This window comes from Bubalus bubalis, chromosome 2, assembly GCF_019923935.1.
Source record: "Bubalus bubalis isolate 160015118507 breed Murrah chromosome 2, NDDB_SH_1, whole genome shotgun sequence".
NCBI classification, from domain to species: domain Eukaryota; kingdom Metazoa; phylum Chordata; class Mammalia; order Artiodactyla; family Bovidae; genus Bubalus; species Bubalus bubalis.
The window spans coordinates 41846813-41865366 of record NC_059158.1 but is presented as its reverse complement, the minus strand read 5'-3'; the positions used below and the strand labels follow the sequence as shown (position 1 = coordinate 41865366).

The following is an 18554-nucleotide window of genomic DNA, read 5'->3' as shown; positions in this document are numbered from 1 at the left end:
CAGGGAAGCCATAATTCCAGATTTTTATGTGACATCTTCTGACTTTGAAATGTTGTCAATCACCTTACCTATTTTTAAAAACAGAGTCTGCATCTAACAAAACACCTCTGCAGGCCAGATGCAGTCTGACCCAGAAGCATGTGACCTCTGATCCAGAGCCTTGTTAAAAAAAACAAACTATTCTCATCTCCTCCCATCACAAATTATAACTTATCCCTCAAGAATTTCTCTCTCTCTCAAAGCTAAAGCATTTATGTTTTCTGTTGTCACACCCTTGGGAGGTATTGTATCTCATCAATTGACTTATGGAAAGAAGCATTTCTCATTATTGTCTTCAACCTACATCTGTTATATTTCAAAAGGTAGCCATGTTCTACTAGACTAGGATTTGGTAAGTTTGCCTGCTATACTTTTCACAATCTTATAAATTTCTACCACATACAGTCTTGGCCTTCATTTATTTCTGACTGAAGAATGCTTTTCCACCTGTGGTCAATTAATTTATGGTTGTTGCTATTTAGTCGCCAAGTCAAGTCTGACTCTTTTGTGACCCCATGTACTATAGCCCACTGGAATTTTTTTCATAGTCCATGGAATTTTTCCAGGTAAGAATACTGGAGTGGGTTGCCATTTCCTTCTCCAGGGGATCTTCCCAATCCAGGGATCAAACCCACGTCTCTGCACTGGCAGGTAGATTCTTTACCACTGAGCCACCAGGGAGGCCCTGGTCAATTAACTTAGTGTCCCACAAACATTTGCTGAATGCTAAGTGCTCAAAGGATACAAAAGGACAAAGACTCTTGAATTTAGTAGAATAAAAACACCAAAATATGGTGTTATCAGAATTTAGAGGTGTGAAAGGCAGAAATTAACATGTATTGCTGGCCTGCCATAGCCAGTTTCTTCACACACATCATCTCAAAAGATAGATATTATTTTCCTGATAATAATTATCCTCATTTTACTGGTGACTTTAGTGAGTTCCTCAGTCATACAACCATTAAACAGCAGAGCCAGAATCTGAACCTTGTCTTTTTGATTCTAAAATAGATGCCACATCTAATGCCACATGATGTCCTATAGAATGAGATTAATAACCCCAGTTAGGTGAAGGCCTCCCTGGGGAGATATGGCTAAACTGCTCTGGCTAAACTGGAGGCAGGTAAGAGAATAAGGTATTTCAGGAAGAGAACAGGATAAAATTACAGAGATAATATAAGGCAACTCATTCAACAGGTCTAAGTAAAGTCAGTGTCAAACCCAAAAGGTTGAGGCCTATTTCTGGAGTGTCCTGAATGCTGGGTTGAACCTGGACTTTTCAGCAATCTAAAATGTTCAAGTAGTAACATGCACAGATGCGCTTTCGGAAGAATCATGTCAGTGGTAGAGTCTAGAGCTGTGCTGACAAGTACAGCGGTCACTGCTACCTGTGAAAACTTAAATTTAACTTAATTAAAATAAAATGAGGGAATTCCTTGGCAGTCCAGTGGTTAGGACTCAGCTGTTTCACTGCTATAGCCCCAGATTCAATTCCTGGTCAGGAAAACGTGTGGCAATGCCTCACGCTCTGTGGCATGGCCAATTCCTTAGTCACAATAGCTACATTTCAAGGGCTCAATAGCCATGTGTGGCAGGGACTAGCAACTAGACAGGGCAGGGATTAAACACTTCTATCCTCACAGAAAGTTCTACTGGATAGCACTGGAGACAGGAGAGACTGAGGCAAAAAGACCCGTGAGAGCCCTTTACTATTATGGTAGCCTGACAGAGAGGCAATCAAGTCACAACTCAGGGACCACAGTCTGAGTGGCTAGGAGGGGCAGGTGGAAAGCTGTTTTCAAGGGGCTTATATAACTGGCTAAAGGCAGCAAGGGAAAACATTTTTCAGTTATTGTTTTGTTTCCACTAGTCATCTCTGGAATTTCTTCAGTTCCACTAGTCTTTCTCGACTTCACAGATAACCTACTGGCTTGTTTTCTTCACTAACACGACCCTTCTCTTTAAGGTATGATGATCAGAAGCTATTACGGACAAGTGGCAGATGCACTTTAACGTGGAGAAGATGATGCATTTCAGAAGAAGGTCATCCAAGATGGGATAACGACCCTTCAGCTGAGACACAACACAAGAGGGACTGTCTCTTACTGATTCCTAAAATTCCCTAATGCTTCCTGCCACCAGACAAAACATTCAGGCGGGTGGGCCATGATCTGAACAACTTAAGGTTTCATTTTCATATTCTACAAATGTGACATAATTTGGGGCATCTGGATTCACTACTAATTAATAGAAATTAATCTCTATAGCTGAAACTCCAGTACTTTGGCCACCTCATGCAATGAGTTGACTCATTGGAAAAGACTCTGATGCTGGGAGGGATTGGGTGCAGGAGGAGAAGGGGACGACAGAGGATGAGATGGCTGGATGGCATCACTGACCCGATGCACGTGGTCTGAGTGAACTCTGGGAGTTGATGATGGACAGGGAGGCCTGGTGTGCTGCAATTCATGGGGTTGCAAAGAGTCGGACATGACTGAGTGACTGAACTGAACTGAATCTCTATAGCCCATACTTGGTCTTACAAACAACAGTATCATCTGGGAATTTGTTGGAAATGCTAATTCTCAGGCCCCACCTAACAAAACACAATTAATCAGAAACTGAGGACGGACCAGCAGTCTGTTTTAAGAAGCCCTCCAGATGATTCTGGTACACAGTGAAGTATGAAGACCACTGTAAATGTAGCTAATTATCTTTATTCAGTCGGACAATCAGGATTAAATTTGGGGCACTGTTAATATAGGCACTTTTGACCTAGCTCCTTCATCCCCATACTACCCCTATCCATCCAGCCATCCACTGATTCTTTTACATAAGGTGCTAAAAGTATTTTAAAAGCCAAGAGTAAAATATTTAAATACAACCCAATTCAACCCAATTTTCTATTACCCCAAATGATGTGAAATCTTGAAACTTAGTTTCAAGATTATCCTTTCATATGGTCAACTTTCACATGTTCTCTATAATCGTGGGAAAGTAAAATTCACTTTCAGAATTTCAAAATAAATATTTGTAATTCCATCAGGAAAAAACAGGCCTTTGCCCATTGTAACTACGCTTTTATGGTGGAATGTATGTGAAAAAGAAAGTCACAAGCAAAGGGCATTGCTTTCAGTAACTTTCCATCACTTGGTCTAGTGGCTGGGGATGAATGATCAGAGGACAGCCCTCAAGGAGCTGACCATCCGACACACAGACAACTGCCTTTAATGCGACCTGGTGAGAGTATTGCCAATGGGCTGGTTGGAGAGAAACTCATTGTAGGGGTGGGGATGTTGGAGAAGGGGTTGCTGCGATCCATCAACAGAACCTGAAAGGAAGAGAAAGGGCTAAGAGAGGTGGGAGTGGGGGCTCAGTTATAAGGAACAACAAGAACAGCAGCTCCTGCTGCTGCTGCTGCTAAGTCGATTAAGTCGTGTCCGACTCTGTGCCACCCCATAGACGGCAGGCCCACCAGGCTCTGCCGTCCCTGGGATTCTCCAGGCAAGAACGCTGGAGTGGGTTGCCATTTCCCTCTCCAATGCATGAAAGTGAAACGTGAAAGTGAAGTCTCTCAGTCGTGTCCGACTCTTCTTGACCCCATGGACTGCAACCTACCAGGCTCCTCCGTCCATGGGATTCTTCCAGGCAAGAGTACTGGAGTGGGTTGCCATTGCCTTCTCTGAAGAACAGCATCAGTGAGGTCTAAAAAGCAGAAGACGCGCAACTGGGCAGTCAAGCCTCGGGAGGAGGAGGATGGCGGCAGGGTGTGTTGATCAGGGGGAGACTCCGGCAGCAGACCAGTTCTGGGGCTTATGGCGACTCAGACCAACGAGTGTGGAAGGAGTCAGCCTGCCAAACGCACGCACCGTCTTTCCTCATGGACTTTCAAAAGCAGGGACCGCACGGAGAGAGAAGCTCCCAGGGACGACCGTCATTCATTCATTCCACAAACACTGACTGAGTGCCCTCGACGAGCTTGACCCTGCGGTGACAGTGGCCCGGGGACTTCCAAGTATAATGCGGGGGTGGGGAGGAGTGGTCCCCGCACCCAACGCCGGAGCCCGGGCCCCGCCGCCGCCACCACCTGCAGCCCCGGCCCTGGACGGCACCCCGGGTCCCTCGGCTCACCTGGTTCCCGGGTTACCGCGGGAGGTCTGGCGCTGGAGCCTTAGGCAGCTCCGGCTGGGCGGGCGGTGCTGTGGACGCGGACGCCGGCGGTTCCCGAGCCGTTGCGGCCGAACCCGCGGGACTCCTTGATGCCAGGCCTCGCGCGCCGCACTTGGCTTAAGTGATTCACTCTGTCTCCAGACGACTCTTGGGAACAGAAGACGCAGGAGGAAACTGGAGGCTAAGAGGGTCGCCGATATCTCCAACCCCGGCTGAAGGACGCTCTCCTGCCCAGCTCCTTCCCCAAGACCCCTTAACCTCCTTCTGAAGCTCACACCCTGTCACTGTCTCTCCCTGTGCCTTGCATGCCCTCTTTGCCCAGTTGCAGTTTTCCACTTGCTTGATTACTGTAGTAATGTCTAATATATTATTCACTTTACCTATGGCTTTAAAAAATATATTTACGTCTTTATTTAGCTGCATCAGGATTTAGTTGCAGCACGTGGACCTTCCATCTTCCTAGCTGCAAGTGGGATCTAGTTCCCCGACCAGGGATCAACCCAGGCGCTCTGCTTCAGGAGCATGGAGTCTGAGCCACTGGACTAACAGGAAGTCTCTACCTATACCGTTTTGTAATCTGTCTCATCCCCAGAAGGGCAGAGATTTTTATGTCTTTAATTGCTGTATCATTGGTGCCAAAGCAATGTGGTAGATCTAGTAAGTGCTCAATAAATTTGTGTTGAAGAATTGAATGATTGCGCCACTATTCACTGTAGGCTCCACCTGCTGCTGCTGTTGCTAAGTCGCTTCAGTCGTGTGCGACTCTGTGCGACCCCAAAGAAGGCAGCCCACCAGGCTCCGCCGTTCCTGGGATTCTCTAGGCAAGATCACTGGAGTGGGTTGCCATTTCCTTCTCCAATGCATGAAACTGAAAAGTGAAAGTGAAGTCGCTCAGTCGTGTCCGACCCTCAGCGACCCCATGGACTGCAGCCCACCAGGCTCCTCCGTCCATGGGGTTTTCCAGGCAAGAGTACTGGAGTGGGGTGCCATCGCCTTCTCTGAGGCTCCACCTAGGCAGCTGCTATCTGCCTTTTAACCAACTTTCCATTAGAAGTGCCTGGTACCTAGTAGGCATTCAATATATATTTGCTGAGTGAGTGAGTGTATTGCTCATCTTTAACTTTTTGGTCACTCTCATGTCATCATTCCAATTTGTTGGATAAATACATGAATTTCTTAGAATTCCAGCTTCCAAGTTTTCTCCCTTTTATCCATGCAGTCACCTTGATCCCCCACTCTTACCTCTTATATCTTTACAGCTGCATTTTTGCTCTTGCTTCCTCCTTCTACCTCCAATACTTCTTAGAAAGCTCACTATCTGCAGTTTGGCTTGGAACATTTTTAAGCAACATGTCTTCTAAGGCAAGAGAATCTAGGCTGTCACATTGAATCCAAAGAAAGCTTTCTGCAAATCACCCATGACCCTTGTTTTGGGTTTTATTTTATTTTTCCTTGAGAACTGAGGATCCTGCGCTGCCTCCTAAGTTGAGATCATGTCCTTGTTCATAATTTGCTCAACAAATATTTATGGAGTAACTTCTATGTTCGAGGCCCTGAGCTAGATGCTGGGACAAGACAGGCAAAATTTGAGCACTTCAAGGGATGCATAACACAAAAGAGAATAGTCATGGATAGTGATGGGAAGTGTCCTGGCTTGAACCCAGTTATTTCTAAAAGAAATGACCAAGAATAAGATAGGGTCCAATTCTGCTTATTGAAACAAGTTTTAGGGTAGAAATAAGTTAATAGTGAGGTGAAGGTATGGGGTTATACCTTGCCCATTCACATTTATTATCTTGTTCAGCTTTCAGGTGGGAAAGTAGGGCAGCAATTCTTTTTTGCATAAACTGGAACTAAGGTCTAAGAAAGGTCAATTGACTTGCCCTACAGGATACTGCCAGAAAACCACCGTCTGCACTGTTCTTACTCTGAGAGGCATGATTACAATTCTTAAAACCCTCTTTGCTGGAAGTTCTTCAAGGTAGAAATCAGTTTCAAACCTTCAGGGTAAAGGTTTTAAAAGTGTTTCTCCAAGGGAGATACCAAGGACTTACCCGAACCTGGCGCATATTGTAAAAATGCACAGTCTTGGGGTCCCTCTGGGACCCATCTAATCAAACTCGCTGTGCATTTTTAAGCGCCCAAGGTGCTTCTTCTGCACGTAAAAGTTTGAGAACTACTAGAAGTGTTTGGGTGGAAAAACCTCAACCTTAATTCAGGGCTAATATTTACCTTTGAGACAGATTTCGTCAGCATTCCGAAGAGTATGTCCTTGAGCAGATGGGACTGCAACGGCTTTCTGGCCGGAATCTTTCTCTTGGTACTTTCTCCAAGTACTTCTTGGAAATTGGGGGTTTTCCGCCGAGCAGGTGCTCAGCTGCTGGTGACTACCCACCGTTCAAAGGTCTTCTGGCTCTTTTCCCAGACACCCGATTGATTTGTCACTGTCTCTTTCCAACAGGGAGCCAAGCACTTGCCCCGCCGACCACGGAGGGGCGCGCACGGCCTGTGTCCGCTGCTTCTCCGCTCCTTCCCGGGTCCGCCTTCGCGCGCGCTAAAGAAGATCAATCCCTGGGAGTTCCTGCCTCTGGGGGCCAGCTGTTGCTCTCTTCTCGCGAGAATTACTTCTCCTGAGCTCTCCCTTCATCAACCCCCCCTCCCGCGGGCAGGTTCCATATTGGGTAAAATCTCGGCTTGAGGAGAGGTCCGGGAGCTGTTCTCGCGAGAGCACGGCGGGAGCCTCTTGATCGCTGGCTCTGGGAAAGGCGACCACTGGAAGCTCCGCGGGCGCTGCAGCTGGAGCTGTGACCCCGCCGCGCGGCCGGGAGTCGGCTGGGTGTGGAGAGAGTGCAGGGAGAGCTGGGCGGGGCGCCAGCCCAGGGCCCCGGAGCGTGCCCCGGCCCTTCGCAGGGCTTCCCCCGCCGTCGGTGAGGCGCGTCCAGCCGCTGCGGCTGACAGGGGCCGCGCGCGCGCGGGAGTCTTCAGGGTCGCCGCAGCCGCACCTGCGCGGGCGGCCAGCGCAGGGTTCCCCGCCCGGCCGGGCGGGCTACGAGGTCAGGGGAAGCGGGTGCGGGTGCAGGCGGGGCCCCGCAAGGGCCACCTCCTCGCCCCGCGGCCACCGCTGGAAAATGTCTCAGGAAAGGCCCACGTTCTACCGGCAGGAGCTGAACAAGACCATCTGGGAGGTGCCCGAGCGTTACCAGAACCTGTCCCCGGTGGGCTCCGGCGCCTATGGCTCCGTGTGGTGAGTGTCACCGGGCCGGGGGCCTCGCTGGGCCGGGTGTCTCCGTATGCCCCAGAGTCGGGCCTGCCCCACGGCTCAGCAATGCACCCAGCGGCAGGAATTTTCCTTGGGGGGAGGGCATCCCAGCCCTCTTCGACCCCTGACCTGCACTCCCTGTCCCCCTTGCACCCCCACCCTACACGCCCACGTAGATGGTCAGCTATGTGTAGGACGCAGGTCCGCGGTGGGCGGTGGGTGATGGTGTTGGAGCCAGGCCCTGACTCGCACCCTGCGCGTTCCCTTGGAGGTGGGGGGGAGCTGCTGCTACGGGGGCAGGAACACGGGTCCCTCTTCGGAGGTCTCTCCCTGCTGGCATCGAGCAGAAGGACTCTCTCGAGATGTGCCTGCTCTCGGAGCAGACAAGCCCGGGAGCTGCCCGGAGAAGCAGAAGGGCAAAGCTCGACTGCGGTCATCTGAACAAAACTGAGGACGAAGGGCGTTGAGTTCGGGCTTTTTTGCAAACCTCTGTCGAAATTGCATTTTGAGAAGGGTTCTTTTTGAATTCGCACTTGAATTAGCAGCTATCCAGGGAGCTTAAAATACCGACTTTATCTTGGTGAGCCCTGTGCCAGCTTGAGTGGTGTGTTTCCGATTCTGTTGAAAGCGTAATTTCCTTTTCGCAGAGTGGGGGGTGGTGGTAGCGCCTGCAAACACACTGCAGCTTGAGAAGCTGGCGGCCTCGCTGATTAGTCACATACCACTGCTCATTTAAGTATTGTTTGACAAAACAATTTTCTCCTTTGGAGCAAGTTAGGTTCAGATCCGTTGGACGCCCTCAAGATCAAAAAGTTATTAACAATGCTGCGATGTATTATAAATATTTTTTAATCGTGATAATTCTTGTGAAACACTGTGTTTCTAAAGTCCTTTAGAAGGTTTGCAGAGAACTTAATCTGCACTTACAGACTGAGGGGTACATAATGGTTTTCATGAGCTATGGAGTATATAGCAAAGGAAGGAACAGACACTTTTCAGCTTTAATTCACACTATGAATGTCTTTTAAATTAAACGCTACTGTAAAATTTCCAGACCTCAGTTTGCTAACTTTTCTAACTTCTAAGGTTTTATACACTGTATTTTAGATTTTGTGTAATTTGAGGGCTGACCTGAAACTATTTCATGTAATTCCTGTGCATGCATTATTTGCAAAGAGGTCTACAAAATTAGTTTTTTGTTTCGCGGCAGATTCCAGGCTTTTAGACTTGTTAATCTTTGAATATAATTCCTGTGTTTCTTAAAGCCCCAGCATGAATTTCCTGTTTGGTAGAATCTTCTGGGTAATGAGATTGTGCAATTGTGTCCAGCAACAGATCATATTGCGTTTTCTAGTTCAGGCTGCTTGAATGATGTCGCTGATGGCCCTGTGCTTGACATCTTTTTTCCATTTTTATAGCGTGCTGTTGATTTGCTAATTTTCGAAGATGTGTTTGGATCATTGCTTCTTTAATAGCTCACTTGTTTACGGCCAGTTTTCATTCTGGAATTGACACATTAATTTTTGTGGTACTGAATTTTTGTTTCCAATCATCATTGTTTAAACTTTAGTGGAGTGATACGACTTAACTGTGGGGAGTTCAGTGAACTGCTTGCAAGTTTTCCCTACAATTGATGTGAATCAGTCAGCCCTGGCACTGGAGATCCAGTGAAGTGCTGATAAAACACAAACACATTTTTTAGTGCTTTATTTCTCTGGTTTATAGAAGCCATTGAAACTGACACTTGGAAGTAATTTTGTTAAACAGGTTTTTAAAAGTAGGTGATGCATTCACATTGTATAAAATGTAAAAGGCATAGAAAGACAGTGAAAAGTTTTCCTTTCTCTTTGTCCAGTTGTACTAGTTCTTTTCTCAAGAAACAACCCCTGTTAAGTTTCTTGTGTGTCTTTCTGTGGAGGCAGTTCTGCCAAGGGTATTTAAGGTGTAACCTATAACATATTGGTGGAGAAAAATAACCGATATTATGTGACAATTGACTGTAAACAAGTGTAGTTGATTTTGGATTGAAAATACCAGAATTTACATTCACATGTGTTATCTCATTCAGAGTAGTTATTTCAAGTTGTTCTTTCAGTCAGCAGCTTTTAGGTGTGGGAGAAAAAAAAAAATTGTTTTTTAAACTTAGAATCCACTTTGGAGCCTGTGTTATTTTTCACTATCTTCATTTTTTTTTTTTTTTTTTTGAGCAGATTTGATTTTAGGAAATAACGAAGTTAGATTGAATCCAAATAATTTAGAGAAGTTGGACTCAACTCAGGTGAAAAAGATTAGGCAGCCAGGCTGGTGATACTGTTTGAGGTCAAATAGGAGTTGTAACCATAAAGTAATGACACAGAATTTCCTGTGTGACTTGTAGAACTGGATTGAAGTCTGTTCCAAAAAAGAATCTCTGAAAGTATTTCAAGGAATGCAACATCACTGAAATAATGTGTCAGTTTCCTAATTTGATTGCTCTGAAGTGTGATACACTTTGATGTGTTAACTTTAAAAGTTAAAAAAAACATTAAGCCAATTTTCAGTGTTTTCATTTGTACTAAGTATCTAGTAAAGCAAGTGTGATAACTAATTGTGAATGAAAGATCAAGGAATCAAAATAGAAATTTGAGTATTAGAGTTTTACAAATATGCCTTTCCTTCTTTAAGGGGTAAAGGGAACTAAACTAAAGCTTGCAACTTTAAGGAACTTTGTGCACTGTCAGTGAGGGGAAATGAAGCAAAATTGTTCAAGAATACGGTGTTGCAAAGCATTGATTTTGTGGTTTGGGGACAAAAGGGGTGGGGGAGGATCTTTGTGGTGAGTTTAAGGAAATATAAACAGGAACTTAAATGCCCTTCCTCTGGTGTATGGGTTTTCCAGACTCTTGCCTTTGATTACAGGAGGTGCGACAGTGTTAACCATAAAACAGGTGAGAGATCAGAATTATTCTTAAATCATATTTAATCACTTATTAAATAATATTTATTGAGTACCAACTGTGGACCAGCACCTCAACACGCACACATCTTTAGGGGCGTCCCAGGTGGTGCTAGTGGTAAGGAACCCACCCGCCTGCCAATGCAAGAGACACAAGTTTGATCCCTGGGTGGGGAAGATCCTGTGGAGGAGGAAATGGTAAACCACTCCAGTATTCTTGCCTGGAGACTCCCCCTGGACAGAAGAGCCTGGTGGGCTACCGTCCATAGGGTTGCAAAGAGTCGGACATGACTGAAATGACTTAGCACACTCACAGACCAGATAGCGGGCTAGGTTTCTTGAGCTAAACTGTTAAACAAGACAAAGACAGTTCATTCCCTGGTAGGGTTTATAGTGTGATGTGAATAATAACTACGTTTTATGGATTGCTTTCTATGTTCTGGGCATTATTCTGTGCTGTTTATATTTATCATCAGTATATAAAGTATATACCAAAACTTTGGTAAAATAATGGCAGAATTTACTAAGAGGTCAAATCCAACATCTTAAATGCTTTGTGAAAATAAATGTAGTAAAGATAAGTGAAGCTAAATTTTTTAGTATTAATAGCCACTCATCATTTTAAATCTTTTTTTTTTTTTTAAAGCATGAGCTAGGGCACAAATAAATAAAAGACTGTGCAGAGGTGACTTTCCTGACTCCTAATCAGTGAGAGGGGTGTATGTGTGTGTGTTAGTTGCTTAGTCGTGTCTGACTCTTTGCAATCCCATAAACTGTAGCCCATCAGGCCCCTCCATCCATGGCATTCTCCAGGCAAGAACACTGGAGTGGGTTGCCATTTCCTTCTCCGAAAGGAACTACAGAAAGAAAGAAGGTGAAGTCACTCAGTTGTGTCCGACTCTTTGCAACCCCATGGACTGTAGCCTACCAGGCTCCTCTATTCATGAAATTTTCCAGGCAAGAGTACTGGAGTGAGAGGGGCAGTCTTTTATTTTTCTAGTGGCGATAGTAAGCCCATGCTGATCTTTCTTTCTATTTGCTTGTCTTTGTAACCAAAAGCAAGGTGATCGGCTGCATGTTACCAGTACCAACCAATAAATATTTAAACACAATGGCAAAATATTTGTATTATTGATATGTAAAGACTTTTAAGAAAGAGTTCGTTTAAGTTGGCTATAAAGTCATTATTTGTCAGATTCCCATTTTCCACGGGCTCCCATTTGAAAATAAGGGTATCCTGAACCTCTCGAATTTCAGTTCTGCCAGTTTAATTCCTTGATACTGAGGACTACTCTGCCTTTGATTTCCCTCTGCTTTAGCCTCAAAAATCTATTAATATCTCACTTTAGTATTAACAAACATTCTTAAGGGATTTTATACTTTATAATGTATTTGCATTCAAAGCATTATTCAGTTTTCACTGGCTCTGGAAGGCCAGTATTAACCTAGTTTTATGGATGAGGAGCTGGACTCATTAAAGGAATCGTATACTACTTTGGATTTGGTTCTGTGATTTCAGTACTTCAGAATTCTCCTTTCCCGTGCTTTAGGCTGCTAAGATTAGTGGCACCTTCTCTGGTGCTGTTTGCCTCTCCCCACCCTCCTTTTGAGAAGAAAGGCGTTGCTGGGTCATTTGAAATAGTAGAGCTATGACTAACCAATCCCACCAGTGTAAGCCTGGCTAACCTGAGGTAATGACTTATTAAAGTCACATCTCTTCCTCAGAATTGATGGACCAGTTCCCGAAGAATTATCAGTGCAAATAATTAATTCCTGAATTTATGAATCCCTTTGGTTTGAAATTCTTCTGTGCACATTTTGGAAAGTTGAGACTATCTGTACATGTTTCTGTTATGTAAGTATAGGATATAAATAGAAATAACTGCTTCTCTAGGCCTTTGAAGATACCTTGGATTTTTGCTCTTTGCTGTGAAATTTGGTATTGATTTTTTCCTATCCAAGAGGTATAATTACTGTAGAGCTCAAAACAAAAAACAAACAAAAAAAACACACCTTGTTGTGAAGTGGGTTCCTTGGCTCTGAAACCTAGAAATCTTTTCATGGTTTGCAGGTACTTGGAAGTGATTCATTTGTTTCTTCAGGACAAATGAAAACAGAACTTCTAAACCTGAAGTTTTTGTTAGTTTGCTTAAGTAAATGAAGCTTTTAGTATTAGAGGTAGTTGTCTTTGCGTAGTGTTTCCGTAAAGTTAGTACGTGTGCGTTAAGATTTTATAAAGTTAACCAAATGCCCAGCATTTTAGCCTTTAAATAATTTGTTCTAGGGAGGGAAGTAGGTGGTGGTTAGTAAATTCTGCACTTTTGACGATGGATCCTGGGTTCCGACATACTTGGCTCCTAGGCTGAATGTTGGGGAGAAAAAAGTACAGAAGAGAGAGGAGTCCAGAATGACGCCTAAGTTTTGGCCTTGGACCGATGGATAGGTCTCAAATTTGGGGTCTTATAGGGTGTATGGTCGTGGAGTTAAAGATAGAGGAGGATGGGTTCATGTTCATCTCCCTGAGGATAGGACTCTTGTGTGTTACACTGATACTTATACACCTGTTGTGTGTGTGTGTGGTGGGGGGTCACTTTTTAGGTGCTAGAGATGGAGTGTGAGCAAAACATGAGAAGTTCTGCCTGTAAGAGCCTATAGGCTAAGGGGAAGGCAAACAGAGGTAGACAGTAAATAAGTAAGAGTTATAGCATGTCGGGTGATAAGCACTATGAGGAAAATAAAGTAAGGAAAGGGGAGGGAGTACTGGGATAGCTGTTGCGCCTTTAAGCAGGGTAGACGGGGTAGGCCTCCGTGATAGAGTGACAGCTGAGCAAAGACCTGAAGGAAGTGATGGACACTGGTTGGACTTGAGTGGGAAGGGAGAACATTCCATGCTGAGGGATCACCACATGCAAAGGTCCTATTCTCCGAGCTCACTCTGCACTGGGGTCCCTGCTTTTTCATTTCTGTTTCTTACCCATTCAGAGGTGCTAATCGTACTTTGGGGCAGAGTGGAGGAGTCAGATGAATTGGTGCCCAGCCGTGACCCATGCTCCTTCCAGAAGGCTCAGTGTCCCTGAGCCAGTACTTTTGGTGGGCCCTAGAAATTCAGGGTACTCTGGTCCAGCTCTTTAAATAACATGTGAAGCTTACTTCACTTTTCGGGTTTCTGTTGCCAAAAGGAAGGGAGCAGAGAGATTAGCTCTAGACTTCTGGTGACAAAAGATTAGCCTGCTGGCAGGTGGAATGTTTCTAACTTGTTTGGGCTTCTAGGTTTTTTCTTACTATTGGGTTATTTTAAAAAAGTCATTTTTACCTTCTTTCAGCTCTTAAGATCTCATTTATTTTCTGCTTTACTTGGCCGTGTATCTGCTGTACATTCCTCTGCCTTTGCCCTATTACAGTAATTTTAGTAGCTGTTGGATTATTATTACCTGTTAACAGTGTTTTGGCTCCGAGCCCCCAGTGACCTTCTCCGTTAACTTGAATAAATCTTATGGATTGAAAGGTTCTACACATGTGGCCCCATTAAAAACCCGTAGGATTTATTTCTTTTCTTTTCTGCCTTTACAGATAAAAGTTTCTTTCTCATATGAAAACCATCCCCCTTTTACTGCTCTATCATCTAGTTGCAGAAAATAAGTATTCCTAAACACAGATTCCCATGACAACATAACAAAAAGGTAATAGAACAAATGTTTATTTTGTCTAAGCCTGCTGTCTGAGTAACTTTATACCCTGAGCATGTTGGCTCCTGTTGCTTTGAATGATGTTACAGATTTCCTTGTTTTCCTCAAAACCTTCTCCTCTTAGGCCTTGGTGACATTGTCACTGTGCCTGGGACACAAAGGAAGACTCGTGAGTGTGTGTGGCTTACTGTCAGTCTGCCCACAAGTATGCGTCTGTTGCTTTCCCAAGCTTAAGGGCCAGGGTACAGGCATCACACGTTATTATACCAAAAAAAAAATCATGAAAAAACCCACACCAATTTCTTCTTTGCTTTCTTAACTTCATTAATTTAGTTTGGCCAGTGCTAAAGCGCTGTTGGAGGTGTTTTGTTTATAAAGATTGAAAAAAACAAAAAAGCAGAAAGGGTTCTTGCTTTTGAAAACAGCAGTCTAGAAGGGGCACATTTGTGTTGCTTTCTCAGAGATTATTTTTGGAAGGCCTTTGTAGCTTTTCTTTTCTGCATTCTTTCTGCTTTAGTTGCCATCTCAAATCTACTTTTCTATTTCTAATGCTTATCTTGAAATCTTCTTTTGGATTTTTCAGTGTCTGTCTTGAATCTAGTGACATACTGATAACTTTTGTACATCAAGGGCAACTTTGTTGCAAGGGTATGTGTTTGAAATCTCTGTCAGAGAGACCTTTCCATCTGATTCAGAACTAGAAAGTGATGACATCAGCATGTGCCCACAAGAGGTCAGAACTTCTTCTTTTGATCTGCCGAGGGCTCAGGGAGGCTGTGTCTTAGGGGAAGAAAGGGACAATGAGGGTAAGAGTCCTCTAGACACTCAGGTGCGTGCATGCCCAGTCATTCAGGCGTGTCCAACTCTTTGTGACGCCATAGACTGCAGCCCACCAGGCTTCTCTGTCCTTGGGATTTTCCTGGCAAGAATACTGGAGTAGGTTGCCATTTCCTTCTCCAGGGTCTAGATACTTAATGCAGCTCTGTAATTCCACATGGGGTAGTGTCTCTGACCTTCTCACCCGCAAATTGTTTGCTGTTGTTCAGTCGCTAAGTCGTGTCCAACTCTTTGCGACCCCATGGACTGCAGCACACCAGGCTCCCCTGTCCTCTGCTGTTGCCCAGAGTTTGCTCAAAATCATGTCCATTAAGTTGATGATGCCGTCTAACCATCTCATCCTATGTCACCCCCTTCTCCTTTTACCTTCAGTCTTTCCCAGCATCAGGATCTTTTCCAGTGCGTTGGCTCTTCACATCAGGTGGCCAAAGTATGGGAGCCTCAGCTTCAGCATCAGTCCTTCCAATGAATATTCAGGGTTGATTTCTTTAGGATGGACTGGTTGCATCTCCTTGCAGTCCAAGGGACTCTCAAGAGTCTTCTCCAGCACTACCGTTCGAAAGCATCAATTCTTCAGCGCTCAGCCTTCTTTATGGTCCAGCTCTCTCATCTGTACATGACTCCTGGGAAAACGATAACTTTGACTTTATGGACCTTTGCTGACAAAGTGATCTCTCTGCTTTTTAATACGCTATCTAGGTTTATCTTAGCTTTCGTACCAGAGAGCAAGCGTCTTTTAATTTCACGGCTGCAGTCACTGTCCATGCTGATTTTGGAGCCCAAGAAAATAAAATCTGTCACTGCTTCCACTTTTTCTCTTTCTATTTGCCATGAAGTGATGGGACCAGATGCGATGCCCCAAGTCTGTCCAGTGACACTTAAGTTGAAGTGTCTGGTTTATGCAGTATTTTCTGAACTCTTCATTCTTATATTTCCTTATCCTTGTGGTAAATATAACTTTATTCTCATAAATAATTGCTTTATCCTTAATATCCCTAGTAGCAATTTCTTTTTCCCCTCTTCTGTCAAATCCCTCATATAGGATTGTTAGGTAGCTTGAACCTTCTTGAACTTGGTGCTGCTAAGTCGCTTCAGTTGTGTCCGACTCTGTGCGACCCCATAGACGGCAGCCCACCAGGCTCCCCCGTCCCTGGGAATTCTCCAGGCAAGAACACTGGAGTGGGTTGCCATCTCCTTCTCCAATGCGTGAAAGTGAAAGTGAAGTCGCTCAGTCGTGTCCGACTCTTAGCGACCCCATGGACTGCAGCCTACCAGGCTCCTCTGTCCATGGGATTTTCCAGGCAAGAGTACTGGAGTGGGGTGCCATTGCCTTCTCCTTCTTCTTGAACTTAGACTTTTGAATAATAAGTTTCTGTTTATGTTTTCTTCTCCGGGCTACCACATGCTGGTGAAAATCTTAGTTATCTTTCTCATTTGTTATAGTAAAATATGACTTCTCAGTGATCTTAGTATTAAATTGAAGTGAAATATTGGTGTTGGTATCTTATATTGCTAGAAGTTTAATAATTTCCTCACCTGACATTACAAGTTTGACTTGCTTCAGTTTCTGATTCCTAGGTTAGTGTCCTAAATGCCTTATGCTTTGAATCATCTACTTTGAAATTAGCAATCTCAATAAGTTAAATGATATTGATGCCATCATTTCATGGCGAATAGATGAGGAAACAGTGGAAACGGTGGCTGACTTTATTTTTCTGGGCTCCAAAATCACTGCAGATGGTGATTGCAGCCATGAAATTAAAAGATGCTTACTCCTTGGAAGGAAAGTTATGACCAACCTAGATAGCATATTCAAAAGCAGAAACATTACTTTGTCAACAAAGGTACGTCTAGTCAAGGCTGTGGTTTTTCCAATGGTCATGTATGGATGTGAGAGTTGGACTATAAAAAAAGCTGAGCGCTGAAGAATTGATGCATTTGAACTGTGGTGCTGGAGAAGACTCTTGAGAGTCCCTTGGACTGCAAGGAGATCCAACCAGTCCATCCTAAAGGAAATCAGTCCTGGGTGTTCATTGGAAGGACTGATGTTGAAGCTGAAACTCCAATACTTTGGCCACTTGATGTGAAGAGCTGACTCATTTGGAAAAAACCCCTGATGCTGGGAAAGATTGAGGGCAGGAGGAGAAGGGGATGACAGAGGATGAGATGGTTGGATGGCATCACCGACTCAAGGGACATGGGTTTTGGTGGACTCTGGGAGTTGGTGATGGACAGGGAGGCCTGGCGTGCTGCAGTTCATGGGGTCGCAAAGAGTCGGACACGACTGAGCGACCGAACTGAACTGATGCAAAAGGGGAAAAAATAGCAAGTTAAGAGAATAGACAATAACTATTATGAGCATCTGTCAAGCTGTGTTTACATTCCCAAATATAGTGTAACACTAGGATTACTCAGGAGAGGGCAATGGCACCCCACTCCAATACTCTTGCCTGGAAAATCCCATGGACGGAGGAGCCTGGTAGGCTGCAGTCCATGGGGTCACTGAGGGTCAGACACGACTGAGCGACTTCACTTGCACTTTTCAGTTTCATGCATTGGAGAAGGAAATGGCAACCCACTCCAGTGTTCTTGCCTGGAGAATCCCAGGGACGGGGGAGCCTGGTGGGCTGCTGTCTATGGGGTCGCACAGAGTCGGACACGACTGAAGTGACTCAGCAGCAGCAGCAGCAGTAGGATTACTCATCCGGTTGACATCTTGGGTCGATATTTTGTTGTTGTTGTGGGGACTGTCTTGTGTGTTGTAGGGTATTTAACAGCATCCCTGTATCCCTACCCACTAGATGCCAGTTGGAACCCCCGGTGTGACAACCAAAAATGTTTCTCGACATTGCCACATGTAATCTGGGGGCAAAATCACCTTTCGTTGAGAACTGTTTATAAACCCTGTATGTTTGGATTGATTGGCCCTGAGTGAAAACTTGATAGGGTAAGTTGAATTTTCCACCTACAAAAGGAAACACTACACTATATTTTCTGTGCGTATTCCTTTTGAATTCGTTGTCCAATACAGTCTCAACAATGGCCTTGTTCATATACTGTACATCCAAGTTTATAGTTCCAAACCTAATGTCAAGAATGTCTAACCCTTTGGATTTTGAGGCTATTGAAAAGTAATGTTTCATGCCTCCCCCTGATTATTTTTCTACATATTTCTTGAGGACAGTCTCTGAGATATTAACTACCTTAGGATTAGACTCAGGTTATAAACTTGTATGGTTCAGCCTTAGATATGTGGAGCGGATACTTGAAGGAAGCTTTTCATTAACACTGTTGAATGACAGTGGCTGTGAAAATTACAATCAGGAAATGAGCCAGTTTCCTAAAGATTTCTGTAACTCTAGGTATTAAGGCAACATAATTTTGGAAGTTTGAAATATGTGTATTTTTGTATTTATGTTATAGGTTTGTTTTAGTGAAAAAAATCTGTTCGGCATTCATCTGACAGTGTTAAATGGCTTCCAGTGTATAAAAGAAACAGATATAACAGATTAGTGAATATGTTATATATATATATAGGGCTTGCCAGGTGGCTCAGATGGTAAAGTGTCTTCCTGCAATGCGGAAGACCCAGGTTCAATCCCTGGGTCGGGAAGATCCCCTGGAGAAG

At 44.4% G+C, this 18554-nt stretch overlaps 2 protein-coding genes across 9 annotated transcripts in view; one reads left to right on the top strand and one right to left on the bottom strand.

Moving 5' to 3' along the window:
* SLC26A8 (solute carrier family 26 member 8) overlaps positions 1–6835 on the bottom strand; it is an 89712-nt gene extending 82877 nt beyond the window's left edge. For 4 of the 6 annotated variants that reach the window (XM_025270972.3, XM_006050388.4, XM_025270978.3 and 1 more), the window contains exons 1-3: positions 6442–6835; positions 4171–4356; positions 3909–4024 (exon numbers count right to left, since the gene is read on the bottom strand). In XM_025270972.3, coding sequence (XP_025126757.3) covers positions 3909–3921 — 13 coding nt within the window. In that variant the 5' untranslated portion in view covers positions 3922–4024; positions 4171–4356; positions 6442–6835. Of the gene's footprint in view, positions 1–3908; positions 4025–4170; positions 4998–6441 lie in introns of those variants that run through there. The other 2 variants (XM_025270976.3, XM_044930779.2) reach the window with 2 other exon arrangements.
* Positions 6836–6899: 64 nt separating this feature from the next.
* The window catches only part of MAPK14 (mitogen-activated protein kinase 14), a 75162-nt gene continuing 63507 nt past the window's right edge, over positions 6900–18554 (top strand). Inside the window, exon 1 of one of the 3 annotated variants that reach the window (XM_025271059.2) lies at positions 6900–7453. In XM_025271059.2, coding sequence (XP_025126844.1) covers positions 7338–7453 — 116 coding nt within the window. In that variant the 5' untranslated portion in view covers positions 6900–7337. The remainder of the gene's footprint in view (positions 7454–18554) is intronic. The other 2 variants (XM_006050391.4, XM_006050390.4) reach the window with 2 other exon arrangements.